Below are 18,235 nucleotides of genomic sequence, written 5' to 3'. Positions count from 1 at the left end.
ATAAATTAATTCAACAGATATATGTGGGTTTATCTCCTCACTCTCGATTCTGTCTGACCTCTATGTCTATTTTTATGGCAATACCATACTGTTTTGATTACTAGAGATTTGTAATATAGTTTGGATGTACATGCTATAGTGCCCAGGGTATAATGGGTAAGTTGACCTTGTATTCTACCATGAAACATCAATATTTACTTCTATAAATACTTTTTCAAATGAAGGATAAAATACCAGTCTCCCTGCTTCTGGCAGACATTTGTGGTAGAGTGTAAACTATGAAGCTAGACCTCTTGTGTGGATTTCTGGGTCTCTCAGAGTGACCCTATGATCTTCAGCAAGTTGTGTAACTGCTCCTGGCTCAAATGTGGAGATGATAACAGTAATTACATCACAAAGGGCTTGCATGAGGATTAACTCAGTTGCTACCTATAAAATACCTACCTATAAAATGGAGGATAATAAGTGCTCAATTAAAGTATATTGATATTATTATGAAATGGGTCCCTAGAAATTATTTGATCCAAATTCCTTGCCATGTCCATGAGGAAACTGGCCCATGAGGGCATGTTAGGCTCTCACTACCCAGACATTGTCTATTCCTGTGGGGCTGCACTTCTCCACCTCTCCAGCCAGCCTCTCAAGCTGACCACCTTAAACCATGCTGACAGGAGGAAAGTAGGGGGGACTATGTGATAAATGGAGGAGAAATCACTTTGTACCTACTTGGGGTGATTTGCTGATGGCAGAACATGGCGATTGAGCTGGTATAGATTGGAAAATTAAAGTACCTTCAGTGCCTGTGAAAAGAGCTGATCCCCAGAGGATCTCTTGGGGTCAAGAGATAAGATAAAGGGACCAGTTGGGGGGTTTACAATCCAAGCAGGTGGAGAAGGGCAACCTCACAGGAATAGACAATGTCTGGGCAGTGAGAGCCTGAGCAGGCAGGACAAGCCTGGCATGGGACAGGGGTAATGGGACATTGTGTCAGCTACTTGCTCTTAAACCATTGTGGAAAAAAGAAACTGTTTCACTTTCTATTTGTATGTTTATGATTATGTCAAAACAAGAAGTTAAAATTTAAAAAAAAAAGAGAGAACCACTTTAGCTTAGAAGAAAGAAGACAAGAAGGCAGGAATCAAGAGAAAAGTTTAAAAGGGATAAAATCTGTCAGGACCAAGGCCTGGAAAAGTGAATCAGCCAAGGTCAAGGGAGGGAAGCAATAGACCAAAGGAGGAGAGGGGCCTGAACTCCAAACAGAATTTTGGATCTGTGCTTTGGACAAGCATCATCTGTCACCGTGGGTGGCTTACAGAGTGAAGAAGACTGAGCCCAGCCGGCAGGGTAGTCGGCGGGGGGCATCTGGGGCACAGCAGCCAGCAGAAGCCAGATCAGGCAGGGGAGGGTAGCAGGGTGTGGGCGTGCCAGGCTTCAGACACCCGGGAACATGGAGATAACAGACAGGGCTTCACAGAGAAGCCAGGCGATGAGCAAGGCCTTCTGACCCACTGGCAAGTGTGCCTGGCAGACTGGCGCCAGAAGGCAGCCAGCCAACCAGGGCTCCCAGGGGCAGGAGCCAGGGGCGGGCAGGCCACCTCTGCCGGGAAGGAGCAGAGGCAGCACAGGGGCCCAGAGGTCAAGGGCAGTTGGTTGGCAGGCTCTGCAGAGATGGGACTTCTAGGGGCCGGGGAAGTGTGTGCCCCAGTGTGGCCAGGTTCATTCAGAAGGAAGGGGACTCATCCCCTAGCAAGAGGAGACCAGATCCTGCAGACTTCCAGAAAGCCATCACCTCCAGCAGCTGGGCCACCTGCAGGCCATCTCTTCCCTCAGAGCTTAGGATCAGACTTTCGAACTGGGATTTTTCTGAGGGTTGTAGAGTGTTGGTGGTGACATATATTTGAGCAGGTTTATTCACCATTTCACCATCCCCGTGAGTGGCAAGACCCTTTCAAATAGGGGTCTTGCATCCTCAGGGTCAGAGTGGAGAGGAAGGAACCCTGTGGAGCAGAGTGCGAGGCAGTGGCTTGAATGGGTCAGGACCAGGGGTGCTGGGGAAGGGGATGAAGGTTCCCCTGGGGATTCAGCTGAGCAGAGATTTGAGAGCCCCCCCACCACCCGGGGCTGGGAGGAGGCTCAGGCCAGCCGTGAGCCCCCTGGGCTGGAGGGCTTTCCCTGTCTGGACTCCAGCAAGGCATCCTTGGGGTCTGGTTGCTGCAGGACAGGCTCTTCCTAAACCCCTTCTAGGCTGTCCCACCCTCTTGAAGGTCCAGCCCTTACCTGATAGGGGAGAAGCTGCTCTGAACATAATGGGGCTTTGTCGAGAAAGTCCTCACCACAGGGGTGCCCTTCCCCTCTTCCCTGGCCTTCCCAGCTGGGGACAGCACATAGCAGGCAGCTCCCGGGGCCGCCTGGCATCAGGCCAGCACTGGCTGGAGTCCAGGCTCCTCGTCTTCTCTCTAGGACAATGAGAAGCCTGGATCCAGGGGTCAAGTGCTAGGTCCCTGAGGAGGCAGTTGGGGATCCATCAGGCTCCATAGACAGGCCTGGCTGTCTACACTCCTCCTGCTGGCTGGGCCCTGAGGCTCCGTCCCTGGCCTGCCCCATCCTTCCAAGAATTGCTGGAGAGCCTTGTTCCCGCCTTGCCTCGGCTCGCGGCTTCTCCCCTCCTGCCCTGCCTCCTTGCAGCCCTCTGGTTGAGGGTTCCCACCGACGGCGGCACACGCCGCCGAGAATTTAGACAGCACCTGGCGAATCCTTTTGATTTTAATGTGCGTTAGGAAATTGTGCCCAGCCCACGAAACCTGCAGGTTTGTGACTGTGAATCTGGGAAGGTGGGCACACACACACACAGGCTGTGGCTGAGCTCAGAAGTCTTGGGGGGCCAGGATGTGTCGATTCTGAAACAGGTGTCCCGGGAGCATCTCCGGGGGCCTCTGTGGAATCAGTGGAGGATACCCCATCCGAGCTGGAGGCCAGGCACGCCGCTCTGCGTTGTCTGGGGCCTGAGAGACTTGCGTGGCCTGGGTTCTGTCCTGTCGGGCCGTGTGAGTGGGCAAGGTCTTAGCCCCTCTGTGCAAGTTGCTCCTCTGGAGGGTGAGGGAGGAGCGCAGCCTTCCAGGCTTGAGGGATGGAGTCAGTGAGAAAACAGCCTTGAGGTGTGGCCCAGACGTGAAGCCTGATGGAGTAGGAGGTAGGGGTGTACCTGGGCCGGTAAAAGCAGGAGGGAGAAGGTGGGACCCCGGCCTCTGCAGAGCCCACCTGGGCTTGCGTCCTGCTGCACCACCTGCTGGGTGTGACCTTGGGGCATCGGTCTCATCTGGGCAGCGGGGCAGGGCTTGTGGGGGCGTGGCAGAGGGCTGCTCTGAGGACCGGTGCGCACAGGTGCTGTGCCGTGGCCTGCCATGCTCCCTGGACGCAGGCTTGCGTACTTCCTGGCGCCGCTTCTGGCACCTCCCCGGTGCTGGGCAATGCTCCAGAAGCTCCTCTGAGGAGGGGGAAGAGGCCTGGGAGAGGGAAGGGGAAAGGATTGTTCCAGATGGAGGAAATGAGAAGAGCAAAGATCAAAAAGTAGGGAACTAGGTACTGGTGAGGCTAGAGTGGGAAAGGGGGTGTCAGTGAGTGGGCAACAGCAGAGGTGGGGAGGCTGGGGAGGGTCCCAGGTAGTGGGGGCTGGGGGAGCCCCTGCATCCTTTTCTCCATCTAATGGAAGAGGCAGCATTACCATTTAAAGTTTGTGAAGACAAAGAGGGAATAGATAAATGAAAAGTGCTGTAAGTGGTAAACACTGTGCATTTTTAACAGTTTTTAAATTCCCAAGCTTTGATGACCATGTAGCTGTCTAGTAGACGATCTAGTAGTCATTGCGCCTGCTCAGAAACAGCCTCGGCTGGCTCCCCGGTGCCCTCCAAAGCGCCCTGCAAAGCTTGGGCCTCACCTCCCGCCCCAGCCAAACCAGTCCTCCCCTCCCTGCAGCTTCTCTGCACAACTTCACTGTCCCTCCTATTCTCCCCCAAGTCCCCACAGTCCTCCAGTCTGGGGAGCCCAGGGCAAACCCCCTCCGCCCCGCCCCCATGGAGGTAGTGAGGTACCTGGCACTGCCTGGCACTGCCTGCTAGACAGCGCCTCCCCTCCCCAGCCAGGGCTCCTCTTACTTGTCTTGACATTATTTACTGATTGCTCAAACGGACACTTCCCTCATAGCCACCTTCTTGCCCACAGCCAGGGGGCGTCCATGTGGTTTAAAGGTGCAGGCTAAACAGTGTGGGCAGCGGGTCTGGGGGTCTTGAGTTGAGATGGCGCTGCTCCCTGGCTGTGTGACTGAGGGCAGCCCGCTGGGCCTCTCTGAGCTCAGTTTCTCCATCGATGGGACACGACAGCAATCTGGGCCTTGCAGTGAGGTCGGGAGAGTGGAGGACACTTAGGCACCTGTTACCACTCCCCGCAGACCCCGAGTAGGTCTGCAGGAAATGTCAGAGGCACTGCTCAGGTCCAGTCATTCGGAGCCAGTGCTCGTCCCGTCTGGACTTCATTCCAGCCACAGGGCTGTCTTCTTGCCAACGGCTGCCGGAACGGCACTACGCACGCCGTAAATAGCAGCTGTAATGACACTTGGTCCCGGCAGGGCCAGCCTGCTGGAGAGTTGCCCACGTGCTTTCTGGGGACACTGCGTGCTGACTCAGCTCTCTCCTGGGCACCCAGCCTAGTGCAGGGAAATGCCTGGGGAGCAAGTGGTCATCTGAAATGAGACCATGTCCAGTCACGTCAGTCCCCCCCCCCAAGACTAGGAGTCTTGGCTCCTAGTGTTGGCTCTGTTTCAATGTCTGTGTGACCTTGGGCAAGCTCGTTCCCTCTCTGGGCTTCAACAGTGTCCACTTTGCTGGCCCTGTCGGACCCCTGAGCTTCAGAGGGGATCACAGACCCTCAGGTTCCAGGGATCTCCTTTCTTTAAAACTTCCCGGTGTGTCTGTCCTGAGAATCCTGTCAGACCCTCCAGAGAGTTCTGCTTTGATCCTCGGAGCCTTCCCCATCAGCTCTGGGTGCTGAGAAGAGCTTTGCTATCTCTGGATTTACTACTCCGGGTCCCCAAGGGATGCCAGGTTCTGGCTGTGGAGGGAGAAGGAAGCAGCTCACCAGTGCCCTCTGTTTGAGCCCCGCTCCGGCACCACCTGCGTTCTCCCCTGCGATCCTCACTGAGCACTCTGGAGGGACCTCAGGCAAGCTGTTCAACCTCTGCCTTGGCGCAGCAGGACACCCTGGGATGGAGCCTGTTCCGTCTGAAGCCACCTCTCCTGCTGCCCGCTGCCCTCCCAGTCAGCAGTCAGAGCGGGGCCGTGAGTGGTGGCTGCTGTGCACGAGGCACCAAATATAATTTCTAACCCTCCTCCCTGCTAGCTGGTATACACAGGTATGCGCGCGTAGGCACCCACCCCACAGAGGACAGGGCCAGGCCCAGAGGCGGAGGAGCTGTCATGGTTGCTCAGGTGGTGAGGGACAGCTGGGACTCATACCCAGCTGCAGGTCCTTGTGTTCTTTCCTTCATGGCCCACCGCCACTATGTGGGGTGCCCTCCTCTCTGTGGCCTCCAGCTGTCAGTCCCTGGTGACACCCTCCCCCCCATGTGTTCCTGCCCCCACATGTGCCCATGGCCTGACCCCACGTGGACCCCATGAATGCCTGTGCGTGGAGGTGGTGGTGGTGGCACTTCCCTGGGGCCCACAGAGGGGTAGAGCTGCGTGGAGAGGCAGCCTTCCCCTTCCCCTCATCCTCCCGAATGCTGGAGACCTCCCTTCAGCTCCGTCTCCAGCTCGCAGGTCCAGAGGGCTGCTTATTTAATTCAGGGAGGAGCCTCAGGGCTGGTACCCTTCCTTCGCTGCTCACTGACTGTGTGACCTCTGGCAAGTCACTACCCCTCTCTGAGCCTCTGTTTCCTCATCTGAAAAAAGGAGAATGATATTCCCCACCTTGCTCAGGTCTAGCCAGGTATATGAGTTCCTGTAACTAGGAAGCTGCTTTGTAAGGCCACAGATGTCCAGTGTGTATCAAACATCTGTTGTCTGTCCAGTGTAGAAAGTGGCTGAACACTTGTGTAGAGCTCACTGGCCACCAGCAAAGCATCTGCCACATCTCCACTGGCCCGAAGACCTTCCTCTTTGTCTTGACCATAGAGACATGGGCTTCTAGTCAAAAAAGGTGCTGCTTTGTCTGGCAGAACATAAGGAAGCTCTACTCTTGAGGCATAAAGGCTCAGGGTGAGCGCTGGGATTAAAGACAGCGAGGCCAGCAGACTGAGGACGGACGGAGCAGAGCAGATAGACCTGTAGAAGGAGCCTCCCCCAGTCAGCAAGACGCTTCTTCGAGGAAGTTCTAAGCAGCTTCTCCACTCCTCTCACTCACGCTCAGGGATCCCAGAAGAGCCGCGGCCATGGCAGTCTCTGCCTCCTTTTCAAGGCCAGCACCTGTCCCTGCCAGGGACACATGAGTGTTCTCGCTACCTGGCCAGTGTGTCTGCTAGTCTCTGACAAGATTTCACAGAGATGGCATTTCTGAAGGCTCCCTGGGCTCAAAGAGCTCCTGAGAGCCCCATTTCTCAGCTCTCTGCAAAGGGCCAGCTCCTCCTGCATGCTAAGGGAGGTCCAAAGCATTGAACGTTTTCACTGAAGGGATGATGAGACATGATCAACGGTCGGAGCTCACAGCAGCCAGCAAGACTCTTCGGGTATCAGGGCCCTGACCCCTTGACCCCATATTCTGCTAGAGAGGACACTAATTTGGCCACATCTTGGAGTGCTCACACATTTAAGGTAGTGGCTTCGTGAAAGGTCACTTTATCCATTTAAATCTCACCTGGTCCAGTTGACCAACCCTCAAGGGGAGCCTACAGGTGCCAAAACCACGTCCCTTTATTCTTGACCTTGGAGTTTTTTCTAAAGCTGTTCCCCTTTTTGTACTTTTGTCATCCTGATATAAATCAGTTTGGGGGACTTCGCAGAAGCTTTTATTGCCTTTGCGTTTTCTTCTGGACCTTGATCCTCCATCCTACCAATTTCACTTCAAAAGCTGCTCCGAGTGGGTGCGTGGATGCAAGCACCCCGTCGTGGGGACCATCTGCCTTCGGGGGCACTGACCCCGCCTTCCTCTGTGAGTTCAGCGTCAAAGTCTGCATGCTGGGATGTCCCCCTGTTCTGGGTCAGAGACTCCATCTCCGTCCCTGGAGTTTGCTCCTTGCCATCATCGCCTTGGCTGTGGGCAGCTGCCAGGAGCTTCAGTGTCCCCATCAGCTTGTTTGGGTTCCTTTGCACACCTGGTCTGGCTGGGGAGAAAGTGAAAGAGGCCCAGAGTTCCCTCACCATGCTGACAGCTCGCTCTGCCACCTGGCCCGGATATTATCACCCAGGAATGACCCACCAACCTTTCAGCACCAAACCATGGGCTTACCTTTTCAGTTTGAGGAGGAAGATATCTTCAGGCTTCTCAACCTATCAAAAACTGGAGCACTTGGCTTTCCCTACATTGTCGAAGAATAAATCTAACTGTGATGAGTGCTTACAAAGCAAAATGTTGAGAGAGTGAATGGGTATTCATTAAGCTCCTCCTGTGTGCTAAGGACTGCTTTAAGTACCTAAGTTATACTAAATTATGACTATATGCTACATTTATAATTTTTACATTGAAACTTACAAAGGAACAATCCATATCTAAGTAAATATCCATGAGCATTACAAAAGGAATATACCTATGGAACTAATTATGCTCAGTTACCTGTAGGTCAAGAAGTAGAACATAACCCTCATTTATAATTGAAAAAACAGAGGAACAGAGAGGTTAGGGAACTTTCCCAAGGTCACACAGCTAAAAAGGGACAGAATCTGGTTTCAGCCTTTGGAATTCTTGCTCTAACCCCAATCTCTACTGCTGGTCTACCCGCCCCTAGTAAGATATATATAACTAGGGGACGTGACTCATCTCAGGGCTGGGGGAAGCTTCAGAGGGACTGAGATCAGATCTGAGCCGTGGGGAAGGTGACGTTATCAAAGGAGGGTAAGGAAGGAAAGCACTCCAGGCGGACAGAGCGCTGAGAAGGCCTTAGTAGCCAGCCACTGCTGGGGGTGAGAGTGGAGGTTCAGAGAAAGGAGGGAGGTGGACAAACACTGTCAAGGACAGCACCACACAGACTCACTGGTCACACAGGGACAGCCATTGGGCTCACAAAAGTGTCCCTAAATAGCATGCCTGTTGAACACCCCCTTTGAGGTAGGAAAATCACATTTCTATAAAAAGAGCTAGAGAAATAGGGCTTTTGTGGGCATGGGTGACCCAGCCTTGGAAAAATAGTCAGGAGGTATAATAATAAAACCACCCCACAGTCACAGCCACCTGTAAGCTGCTTTGGGTAGCACCCCCATACACACAGTGGGCCAGGTGCTTGCCCAGAGTCACACAGCTGGCAGGGGTGAGGCAGGATTTGCACCTGGCAGCGTGGCCCTACCCCCAGCCCCCACCCCACATGCCTAGGTCCTGCGTCCTGCAGCATCCCAGGGACACGCACCAATCCCACCTCACCACGCTGTGGCTGTGTGACCTCAGACAGGTCACCCCAGCTCGTGACCACACCCTTCCTTCCTGTTTCCCCACCCGCTCACCTACAAGGCTATTTGTGGCTGAAGCATCAGCGTGGCCACTGTGTCCATTCAGATTCCAGCTAGAACCACTAGACCCAAGTCCAGCCCCCACCCAGCATAGAAATCTATTTTGCCCCAAATATGAGAGATCATTATCTGGTACTTGAACACTGCTGTTGATGGGGAGCTCACTGCTACTCAAGCTTGCTTTTCTTGAGGTTTTAGCTCTTTGCTTAGCTCACTGAACGAACCAAGATCTTCCTCCCTGTCCTGGGTCTGATTGTTGGCTGAGTTGTCTCCCCAGAGGCTGGCCATGACTATACCCTTGATCTCAGGAATCCATGGGCAGGTTTCTCCTCTCCTCGCAGCTGGAGGGGAGCAGATTACTCAGGGCACAGGAGAGAGTGTTCCTATCATCGTGTGGCAATAGGATGGCCTGTCTTTTCTCCCTCCTTAGGATTTGAGGCTGTAAATCTGGGGCCTGAACGCTCCTGGCGTGTTATTCAGCTGCTGGTGATCCCAGCCTTTGTGCATGCTGCGAGGGGTAGTTTCTCTTGGAAGTGGCCCCATGCCTTCAGATGCTTGGAAAAGCCTTGCCACTGTCGAGTTAGTAGCACAACGCTGACACCTTGCAGTCTCTGCGGGGTTTTCATTCCACCACAGCCTCTTCTCATCTTCCTTGACCTCGGTGCTTTAATATCTCTGTTGCAGGAAGTGCTAAGGCCTCGTAGGTCCTCATGGCCCAGCCACGCATAGCCACATAGCCATACGCACTAGTCTGAATGCAACTGTAGAGGGCTTTAGTCTGCTTCCCCTCTGGTTTCTGCTGTGCTTCTGAGCACAGTTTTGCCTGTCCCACCTCTAATGAACACCCTCCCCACTCCATACTGACTGCAAGACATAGGCTCAAGATGGCCTGCCAGTCTCAATTCCTACACTCTGTGCCCAGGAATGAGACTCCTGCAATGCAATTCCCATTTTCAAAAAAACCTACAATAGAGTAAACACACCTCAATGACAAGCACAAGCAAAGAGTGCACCTTTGAGTCTGTCTGACTGGCTTTTTAGTAAAGAGTAAGATGTGTACTCCTGGATGTTGACAAGATTAGCAAAGATATCCTTTGGAAAAAACTGGCACAGAGCCTGGCACATAGCAAGGGCCCAGTGGCGGGTGGCAGCCTTCTCAGAACCGCAGTCTCCACGGTCCAGCCAGGCAGAGGGCATCTCCAGGACCTGGCCACTTCCATTTCTGACCTGTTTCCTGTCTGGGAAGCAAGGAAATGAGGCTGGAGGAACCAGGAGAGCGGATTCCAGCCCCGCCCGAGGGCCCCTGCTTGCTATGGGCCATCCGGGCTTAGGAAGGGCGACCTGGACGTGGCCCGGTGTCAGTCCGTGGGATTGCTTGAGGATATGGAAATGCTGGGCCTGGGGGAGAGGTGTCTTGGGCCAGGTGGCTTCTTTCGGAGGCTGCCGCTTGCCAGAGGAGTTGCGCTAACCAGAGCTCCGACTGCGGCGGGGGCACAGTGGAGCGTTGGCCTAATGGGGGAAAGGGACAGGGAAACTGATCCCTGGGTGCCAGAGGTGTGTGCACCGTGGGAGGCTGCGGGCGAGGCTACCCCAGCCCCCGCCCCCTGCCGTCGGCCCTTCCTAGCATGAGAGCATGAATGCTCTAACAGCCATTTTCAGCTTGTTATAAAACATACAGAATTCTTTAGAGTTCAGTGTATAGAGGCCCACTCTGAAAAACTCAAAGTCATGGGTGGAGGAGGGCCGGAATCTCACTGCTCAGCCGCTGCTCCCCGTAACTCCTGGACACAGTTCTGATCATTTTTCTAGAATCCTGCAGGCCAGGGCCTGCTGGAGGCCACAGGAGCTCCATATAACATTTGCAATGAAGGTGTCTGCTTCTCTTTGGCAAGTTCACTTCTCTGAGCACGAGACGCCCAGCCCTGGCCTCCTGCCTGCCTCCCTAATCTTACAGTCTGGCCGGAAACACAGCCTTGGCAGCATCCTTGACCCACGCTGGCTTCAGCCCAGGCACGGCGTCCCCTGGGTGGGTCTCAGGACCCTGCACTTGGTCATGCAGAAGTCACGCCACAGCATCTCCCTTATCATACCGGTGTCTTTAGCCTAGAAGGCACCTCCAGTCCTTGGAGCTGGACTGGCGCCGGACCCCGGAGCTGCTGCTGCCTCCCCAGCAGTGGACGCTGCTGGCTGGTGTCCAACAGCAGGAATCACAGCAGTGAAACTTGCTTGTTGGCCCAGAGACAGAAAGTGGACCCTCGCGGACTGGCTCAAGTCAGTGTCCTCTCTCCACCTCCCTTGCCGCAGCCGCAGCTGGACTCAGTGACAGCACCTGTCCAGGCCCACGCTGTCCCCCACCCTGGGCCGCCCAGGGCTCACAAGACAGGAGTGTGGTGGTGTGGCCAGGTCACCCCCACAGACCCAGGTGAAAGGGTGAAAGGCATCTCTTCTGCCTGGCATTCTGGTCCCCCACAGCACGGACCCCATTCTCTGCGCTACTGTTTCTTTTGCTTTACGATCTTTTAAGTACCTGTAACATACACTTAAGACGCAGGTCAGAGTCTGTTTAGCTTTGGATTTCTGGCCCTGGTCCAGCCTCAGGCTCAGACCAGGCCTTCGTAAGTATTGAGGAAAAACACAACAGCTGCTTAAAATAGACGCTGCTGGCCGCCGAGGCTGTGCTGTGCTTCGTAACACACATGCTGTGGCATTCCTGGCCCCGGGGCCCCCACAGCACCGTGCAGGCCCCCCACCCCCAATGGTGCACTCCATGTCATTCTGCAGAACCCCAACCAAAGAAGCATCTGGGATGTGTCCAGAAGCCAGGGTAATTTTCCCCCGTGACCCACAGCTCAGCCTCCCCAGTTCATTTTTCGGCAGGGTGTGTTTTCAATGTCTTGGCAACTGAATATTTTTAGCAGAGACACAGCTTGGTAGGCTGTGCCTCCTGGATTCGTGCCTCTCCCCACAAACGTGCCTTCATTTTGAGCAGCGTGTCGCCGTGGATAAGCCGGCCAGCTTGCTGTGGCCAGACCTCCCAGGGCACAGGGACCCCTGGGCCCTCGCCTGAGCCCTCAGGACACGGCTGGCTCCGAGTGGGGGTGGGCGCTGGCCCAGGCCCCCTGGTGTGCTCACGTGCCCCTCCTGCTTTGAATGATCAGCCCCCAGTTGCCTGCCCCTGGGGAAAGCGTATCCGCCAATGAGATCGTAATCAAATCAGATATTTGGCAGGCCTCTAAAATAGCCAAATTTGGAGGAAGGTGAGAGTATTACAATAAAATATAAAAAGTCAAAAATAGGCATGCAGAGTAGCCTCATCGAATCTCAGATTAGGAAGGTAACTTGGAGGCCACGAGTTCATCTCCTCATTAAGAGGAAACGCAGCTTGGTGGAGAAAAACGTCATGGGCTTGACGAGCCGACATGTACCTACTGGCTGTGCGAGCTTGGGGAAGTTACCCTGAGCCAGAAGTTTAGCTCTGGGTTAGCTCTGCCCCTCCTCCTACTTTATGTAACATAAACACTGTATTTAATACAGTGATTGAAGGGTTTCGTCCATATTGCAGAGTAATGAAGCATCAGAACTGTGTGACAGGTACCCAGAGTTCCGGTTCTGGAGCTATGCACTTACTGACTGTGTGACCTTGAGCTTGTTACTTAACCTCTCTGTGACTCCACTTTCTGCTGCTTAAGTGGGGTGATTTGAGCCCCTGCTCATAGGGCTGCGCAGTGGTTTAAATGAGGTAATAATGCAAGGCAGGTATTTTAAGTAGTGCCTGGCACCCGTAAGAGCTATTTCAGGGCACACTAATATTATTAGTTTTTTTTCTTTTTTTAAATCTGGATTTGTGGGTTTCTTGAAAACCTGGACGATCTGGCAACCTCACGTACACTTGGCTCGAAGGTTTCTTCCAAGAGCGACTGTGCCCTGACTTCCAGTACACCACTGTCCCACCACTGCTCCCTCCTCCGTGCCCTTCTGCTCTGGTCAGTCCTGGGGCCAGCCCAGCCCCTCCAGTGTCAGGCACACACACACTTGTTGAGTTGTTGGGATAAATATGGAATATTTATTGGGTAAACACACCCGCTTTACAGCACTGCTATAGGAGTAAACAAGCTAATTCAGCCACAGCCACACTGCCATTGTTCCTGTGGTGTGCCGGGCAGCAGGCGCCATTCAGCCCACCTGCGTCAGTCTCTCGGCCTGTTGGCCTGTTGGGCTGGGCTCTGGGGGGACAGGACTAGTGACAGGGAGCTCAGGACTTCACAGAGGTTCCAGTGCTGAGTCTTTGTTATGCACCGCACGGTCCAGGAACAGCGAGCAACCTTACCCCGCACCTTGCCTGAAATGCCATTTCAATCCCTGCACACCCCTCCCTGGAAACTGGAGCAGAAGCATGGCCCTCCCCTTGGGGGGCTCTGCGCAGAGCTCCCCTGTGCTTGGTGGAGGCTGCAGGTTTCAGCAATGCCTCCAAAGAGCCTGGAGCTCCAGCCCCAGGCTGCTCAGTCGGGCTGCTCAGCATCACAGAGTCAGCAGCTGCAGAGGCTGCCCGAAACAGGGGCACCCTGGGGTCAGCTGCTTGCAACCCCGAGCAGACACTCCACCTCGCCTTCTGCTTCCTAGTAGCTGAAGCTAGTAAGCTAGTAAGGTTGCCTGATCAAGGGGTTGTTTACGGTTTCTTTTCTTTGAGTTCTTACATTTTCCAGTTGTTGTCTAAGAACGAAAATAGAGCCGTCAGGGGTCCTGGCAGCTCCATACCCCTCCAGCAGCCTGGCACACCCTCTGACCCAGGCAGCAGAGCAGGAAGTTACTTTCGGGCCAGGAAGAGGAGAGGGAGTGGGCAGGGGAAGGTGGGCCACAGCCGTGGTCAAGAGCCTGTATGCTGGGCCTGCTCAGCAGCACCCAGTCCTCCTAAGACCTTCTGAAACCCATAGCAGCGAGTCTGTTTCTTTAAGAATGAAACCAAACATTTCCCAGATCACCTGCCCCTGGCTTGTAGGGCAGCAGAGGTGAGGCTCAGTGAGACAGTCCACCCTTGGAGCTGGGCATCGGCGGCACCCAGGCCTGTCCTCACAGGCTGCCTTGTAGCCTGCGACAGGCCGGTCACCTCCCCCAGGTGAAGGGCAGCTTTGGCGGCAGGGAGCAGGGCCTGGGAGGCAGGGCCCCACCATGGTTTTTGGCTTCCTGCCTGCCTCTTTTCAGGGCCTCTACAGCTGTCAACACCTGTGGGTCCCACCCAGCCCTGGCGGCCTTTCAGGAAGGGCTGGGTGGAGAATGAGGCTGTTCTTGTTTATCTGCGGTGTGACAGGCCCGGGAATCCTGGAGAAGGAGGGTGCTGCTAAGGAAACCTCGGTCAACATCACCTAAAAGTGTCTGTGCTGCAAGTCTGCACAGGGGCAGGGTGCTGGCTGGGTAATCTTAGCCACGTCACTGGAATTTGTGGATCTTGGTTCACTGTTCTATAAATCAGAGACAATGGTAAAGGTCCGAGTCCTGTGGCCATCCAGCAGGACTCCGTGACCTTGACCGTGCAGGCTGCCTGCTCCACCAACGCATGCTCTCCTGGCCCCCTGCCCAGAGGCCTCTGCTGGGCCGGCTGAGCAAGTGGTCGTCCCTCTATGCAGATGTCCCCTCAGCCCTCACACTGTCCTGCTCTCATTTCCACACTCTTGAGTGGACATCCTCCTACTTCTAGTCTCCATCAGCCCTCCTGAGTCCCTGGGCTCTACAGCTGTGTACAGGTGCTTCAGTGCTTCTCAGGGGCGCCCCCTACTGGGCATTCCGGAGCCAGGGACTTGCTGGGCTACCTGAGCAATCCGACTTCCATTCTCCCTCATTGTGACTCCTGCCCCACCCAGATGGCCGCCGACAGCCACTGCAGAGATGGACACCAGTGCCTGCTCTCAGTTGGCCCAAATAGAGTGGCCAAGGCCACAGGCCAGTGGGGAGCAGACCTCAAGCCCGCACCACAGTGGTGGGGTGAAGGGAGGCATCAAGGATGCTTCTTGGTGGGCAGAGAAGGGGAGGGAGTGTTCTGGACCCACAGAGCAGGGCTGAGTGGAAGCTGGTGGTCAGGTGGAGATGGAACCTTCAATGCAAACAGACCCAAACCATCCTGGCTTCTTTCTCCTCCAGGCTGGGAAAAAGGCACCCCACCTCAGACCTGGCCCCAGGCGGACAGAGGGACAGAGAGTTAAAATGTCGGCATAGGTGACTGGTTCGGATACAAGCCACCTGCTCAGGAGTGAAAGCGGTCGGGGGAGGCAGCCACCCCGTGTTTTCCCTCTTCTTCCCAGCACCTGGCACAGCCTCAGGTTCCCCCCTTGAACCAGAGATGGCACCTTAGCATGGATCAGAGCCCCTGCCTGATCCTGCTGGAAGGGCCCGTGAAGTGGAGAAAGAGGGGTTTACACAATTTGAAGGCACCGGCTGGCCAAAAGTGAGGCTCTCTTCCTGCACTCCTGGAAAGCAGCGTGTATGTGCGTGTGTGTGTGTGTGTGTGTGTGCATGCGTGTCTCCTCTCTGGAAGAACACACATGGATGAAGCTTGCTCTGGAAGAAGAAATGTGGGGTGAAATTGGGGCTGCTTCCGAGTTGGCCTGAGCCCAGAGAGAAGCCCAGACACAAGAGTAGGAGTGAGAGTGAGTGTGAAAGTGTGTGTTTCAGGGTGAACACGTGTGTCAGTGTGTGTGAGTGTGCTGTGACTGAATGTGGGTGTGTGCAGCTATGTGAGGGTGTGAGACGACATGGAGGTGGAGCAGTGCCGTGTGGGTGTGTATGTCGGTGTGTATGTGTCAACCTGCAAGTGTAAGTCGCTGTGTGTGAGCGTTTGGGAGCGTGTGTGTGAGCGTGAGTGTGGCGGGAGTTCTCCTGAGTGTGGGGGGTGGGGTAAGGAGTGTGCGCGGGTGTGTGGGGCTGGTGAGTGTGTCTGCGTATGAGTGGGGAGGTGGTGCAGTGAGAGCATGTGCAGGTCCTGTCTGTAGTGCCCGCTCAGCGCTGCCCGCCTGCCGCCTCTCGTAGACGCCCCTCTTCAAGCCCCTCCTGTGGCACCGTCTCAGTCATAAGCTCATGACCCCAACAGGGCAGGATGGAGTTCTAGCTGCTGTCACTTGCTGGCCATCTCCCTGCCACATCCCTGTCCCCAGCCACCCCGCCCTTCAGTCCCAGAGCTTCGGTACCAAGCCTGCCGGGCAGGGGCATGTGGTCCAGGATGAGTGGGCAGGTGTCTGGCTGGCTGTGGGAGGCCTGTGCAGCAGGCCGAGAGGCCACTTTCCCACAAGGACCTCGGGCTCTCGTCCCTAGGCCTGCTGAGGCAGAAAGCTCTCCCTGGACTCCCTGGAATTAGGCCAGGCCTTCCTCCCGGCGCCTTGTCACCTCGGTAGACGCCCCCCCACACCCCAACAATATAGCAGTGACCTACAGGCCTTTTGATGAGTGCCTCTTGAGGGAGCCTCAGTGGGCCCAGCAGGGAGCCAGCCTCTCTGCCCACCAGAGGCTCCAGAACGCTGTTGGCACCTCCCTGGGATGCCAGCTGATTCCGAAAGCCATGTGAGAGGCCAGGGAGCTGGAACCTGGGTCCTAAAAACTTGCAGTTCAGCTGGTGATGGGTCAGGAGAGAGCACATGGCTGGGCCTGGCTCCTGGCTTCTGGCTCTGAGGGCAGGAGAAGGCCAGCCCTGCGCCCCTCATGTGGGTGCCAGCTGGCTTCGAGAGAACTGCTTCGCCGTTGTTATGGCTCCTGGAGGGGAACAGACTTGAGGGCAGGCAGGTTCAGGTCCGAGTTCGGCCCCCGTCTGGCTGTCTTCTGGAACTCGGGCTCGTGAAGGCCTTCCTGGCGACTGTGACCGAAGTCAGCGATGCGCCCGGCAAGCCTGAGCCCTCGGTCAGTGGCAGCTGCTGCGGTTGTTGCCGTTTACGCTCTTGCTCACCTGGCTGCCCAGAGTGGCTGCTCTTTGTGGGCAGATACTGGTGCCAAGGCCAGCTCTGGAACAGAGGCCACCTGGTACCTGTGGCTTCACCTTCCAGGAAGCGCCAGGGCGTGCGATCCCTGCAGGGAGAGGAAGGGCAGCCCCACCCGTCTTGAGGGCAGGGCAGGTGCAGAGGCCTGCGGGTGCCCAGGGCGCTCGCCCCCGCAGCCGCTGTCTGCTCCATGGCCTCTGCTCCCAGCGCCCGACAGCCTGGGCCAGCTAGGAAGCGCGGCACCTCCTGAGGTGGGGACCTGCCTCTTCTCCTCCTGTTTTTCTTTTACCATGACGCCTGTTGCTCACAGGTACAAATCAAACGAAGAGTATGTATATGTGCGAGGCCGTGGCCGAGGGAAATATGTTTGTGAGGAGTGTGGAATTCGCTGCAAGAAGCCCAGCATGCTGAAGAAACACATCCGCACCCACACTGACGTCCGGCCCTATGTGTGCAAGCACTGTCACTTTGCTTTTAAAACCAAAGGTAAGAGACAGTCGGCTGGGCGCTGCCCTGCCCGCTGCAGGGGGCTCCCCTCTGGGAGCCCCAGCACAGAGCTTAGGGGCTCAGTCCTCACTGCCTGAGGCCTGGACACCCCCCATCTCCCCAGGGGCAGAGCAGCCGGCTTCAGACTGGGCTGAGGCACCCCATGGCTGCCCAGCCCGTGCTCCTGGACACTGCCCGGCCCCCCACCTACACGCTTGCCCCCCATCCCGGGCTCCGGTGGCACCCTGTGCACAGCACCTGGTTTAAGTTTGTCTCCTCAACGCCCCCTCCAGTTGCTCATCTCCTGAGCCCTTTATCCACCACTCTGATGAGCTCCCTCATCGACAGTTGTCACTTCACTCTTGCATCTGGAAATCCATCCCACTCAAGCCACTGAACACACTCGCATCGTCACTATTCATGCCAGGGTTCACTCCCTCACCGCCCTGCCACTCAGACCACGCTCCTGCTCCACCGGGCTCCTCTGCCCGGTCAGCTCAGGGCCCAGCTCTCCCCCTTAGCCCGTCATTCCAGGCCACACCCCACCCACAGCAGCTCAGCACAGCTCAGCGGTCAGCCATGAAAAGGAAGGCCAGGCCGTGAGGGTGTGCATCGTCTGCTGCAGCATCAGGACCCTGGTGCAGATTGGGGTGCTGAGTCCTCCTCTGCTCATTCTGCCACCCTCTGGCCGCCACCGGCGGCTCCGCTGGTGACTGAGCAGGCCAGGTGCCTCAGAGGGGCCTGGGCTCTCAGCTCCCCTGCAGGCTCTGGCCTCTGTGCCTCGCAGATTCCTGGGCCAGGGTCTGGCAGAAGGGTCTTCCCTGTGAGTAGGTCAGGGCCTCCAGGCTAGCCCCCTCAAGAGCCACGTCGTTTTTCAGTGGACAGACTCGAGAGCACTGGGCTTTGCCGCTTGTCGACTTCCCTTCTGTTGATAAAGCTGTTACACCAAGAGAAGCTTTGAGAGGCCCCTGTAGACCTCAGCCTTCCTCACTTCCTCCTCCTCTTGCAGCCTGACCCCTCCATTCTCTCTGTTTTTGGTCAGGGAGCAGTTGCCACAGCCCTGGCCGCTGGCTGGTTCCCATTCCTGACTCCCGCCCTGTCCTCTCACCACAGTGCTCGAGTAGAGCTCAGATTTCCCACCTGGCGTTC

The 18,235-nt window shown here is 55.9% G+C and overlaps 1 protein-coding gene across 1 annotated transcript in view; it reads left to right on the top strand.

The window, feature by feature from the left end:
* Nucleotides 1–18,235, top strand: part of HIVEP3 (human immunodeficiency virus type I enhancer binding protein 3) — a 76,477-nt gene that overhangs the window by 43,252 nt on the left and 14,990 nt on the right. Inside the window, exon 4 of the mRNA XM_012722313.1 lies at nucleotides 16,911–17,086. Coding sequence (XP_012577767.1) covers nucleotides 16,911–17,086 — 176 coding nt within the window. The remainder of the gene's footprint in view (nucleotides 1–16,910; nucleotides 17,087–18,235) is intronic.

This window comes from Condylura cristata, unplaced genomic scaffold, assembly GCF_000260355.1.
Source record: "Condylura cristata isolate star-nosed mole 26May11 unplaced genomic scaffold, ConCri1.0 scaffold00008, whole genome shotgun sequence".
NCBI lineage: Eukaryota > Metazoa > Chordata > Mammalia > Eulipotyphla > Talpidae > Condylura > Condylura cristata.
Note: the sequence above shows the minus strand (reverse complement) of the source record. Positions and strands in the feature narration are given on the sequence as shown.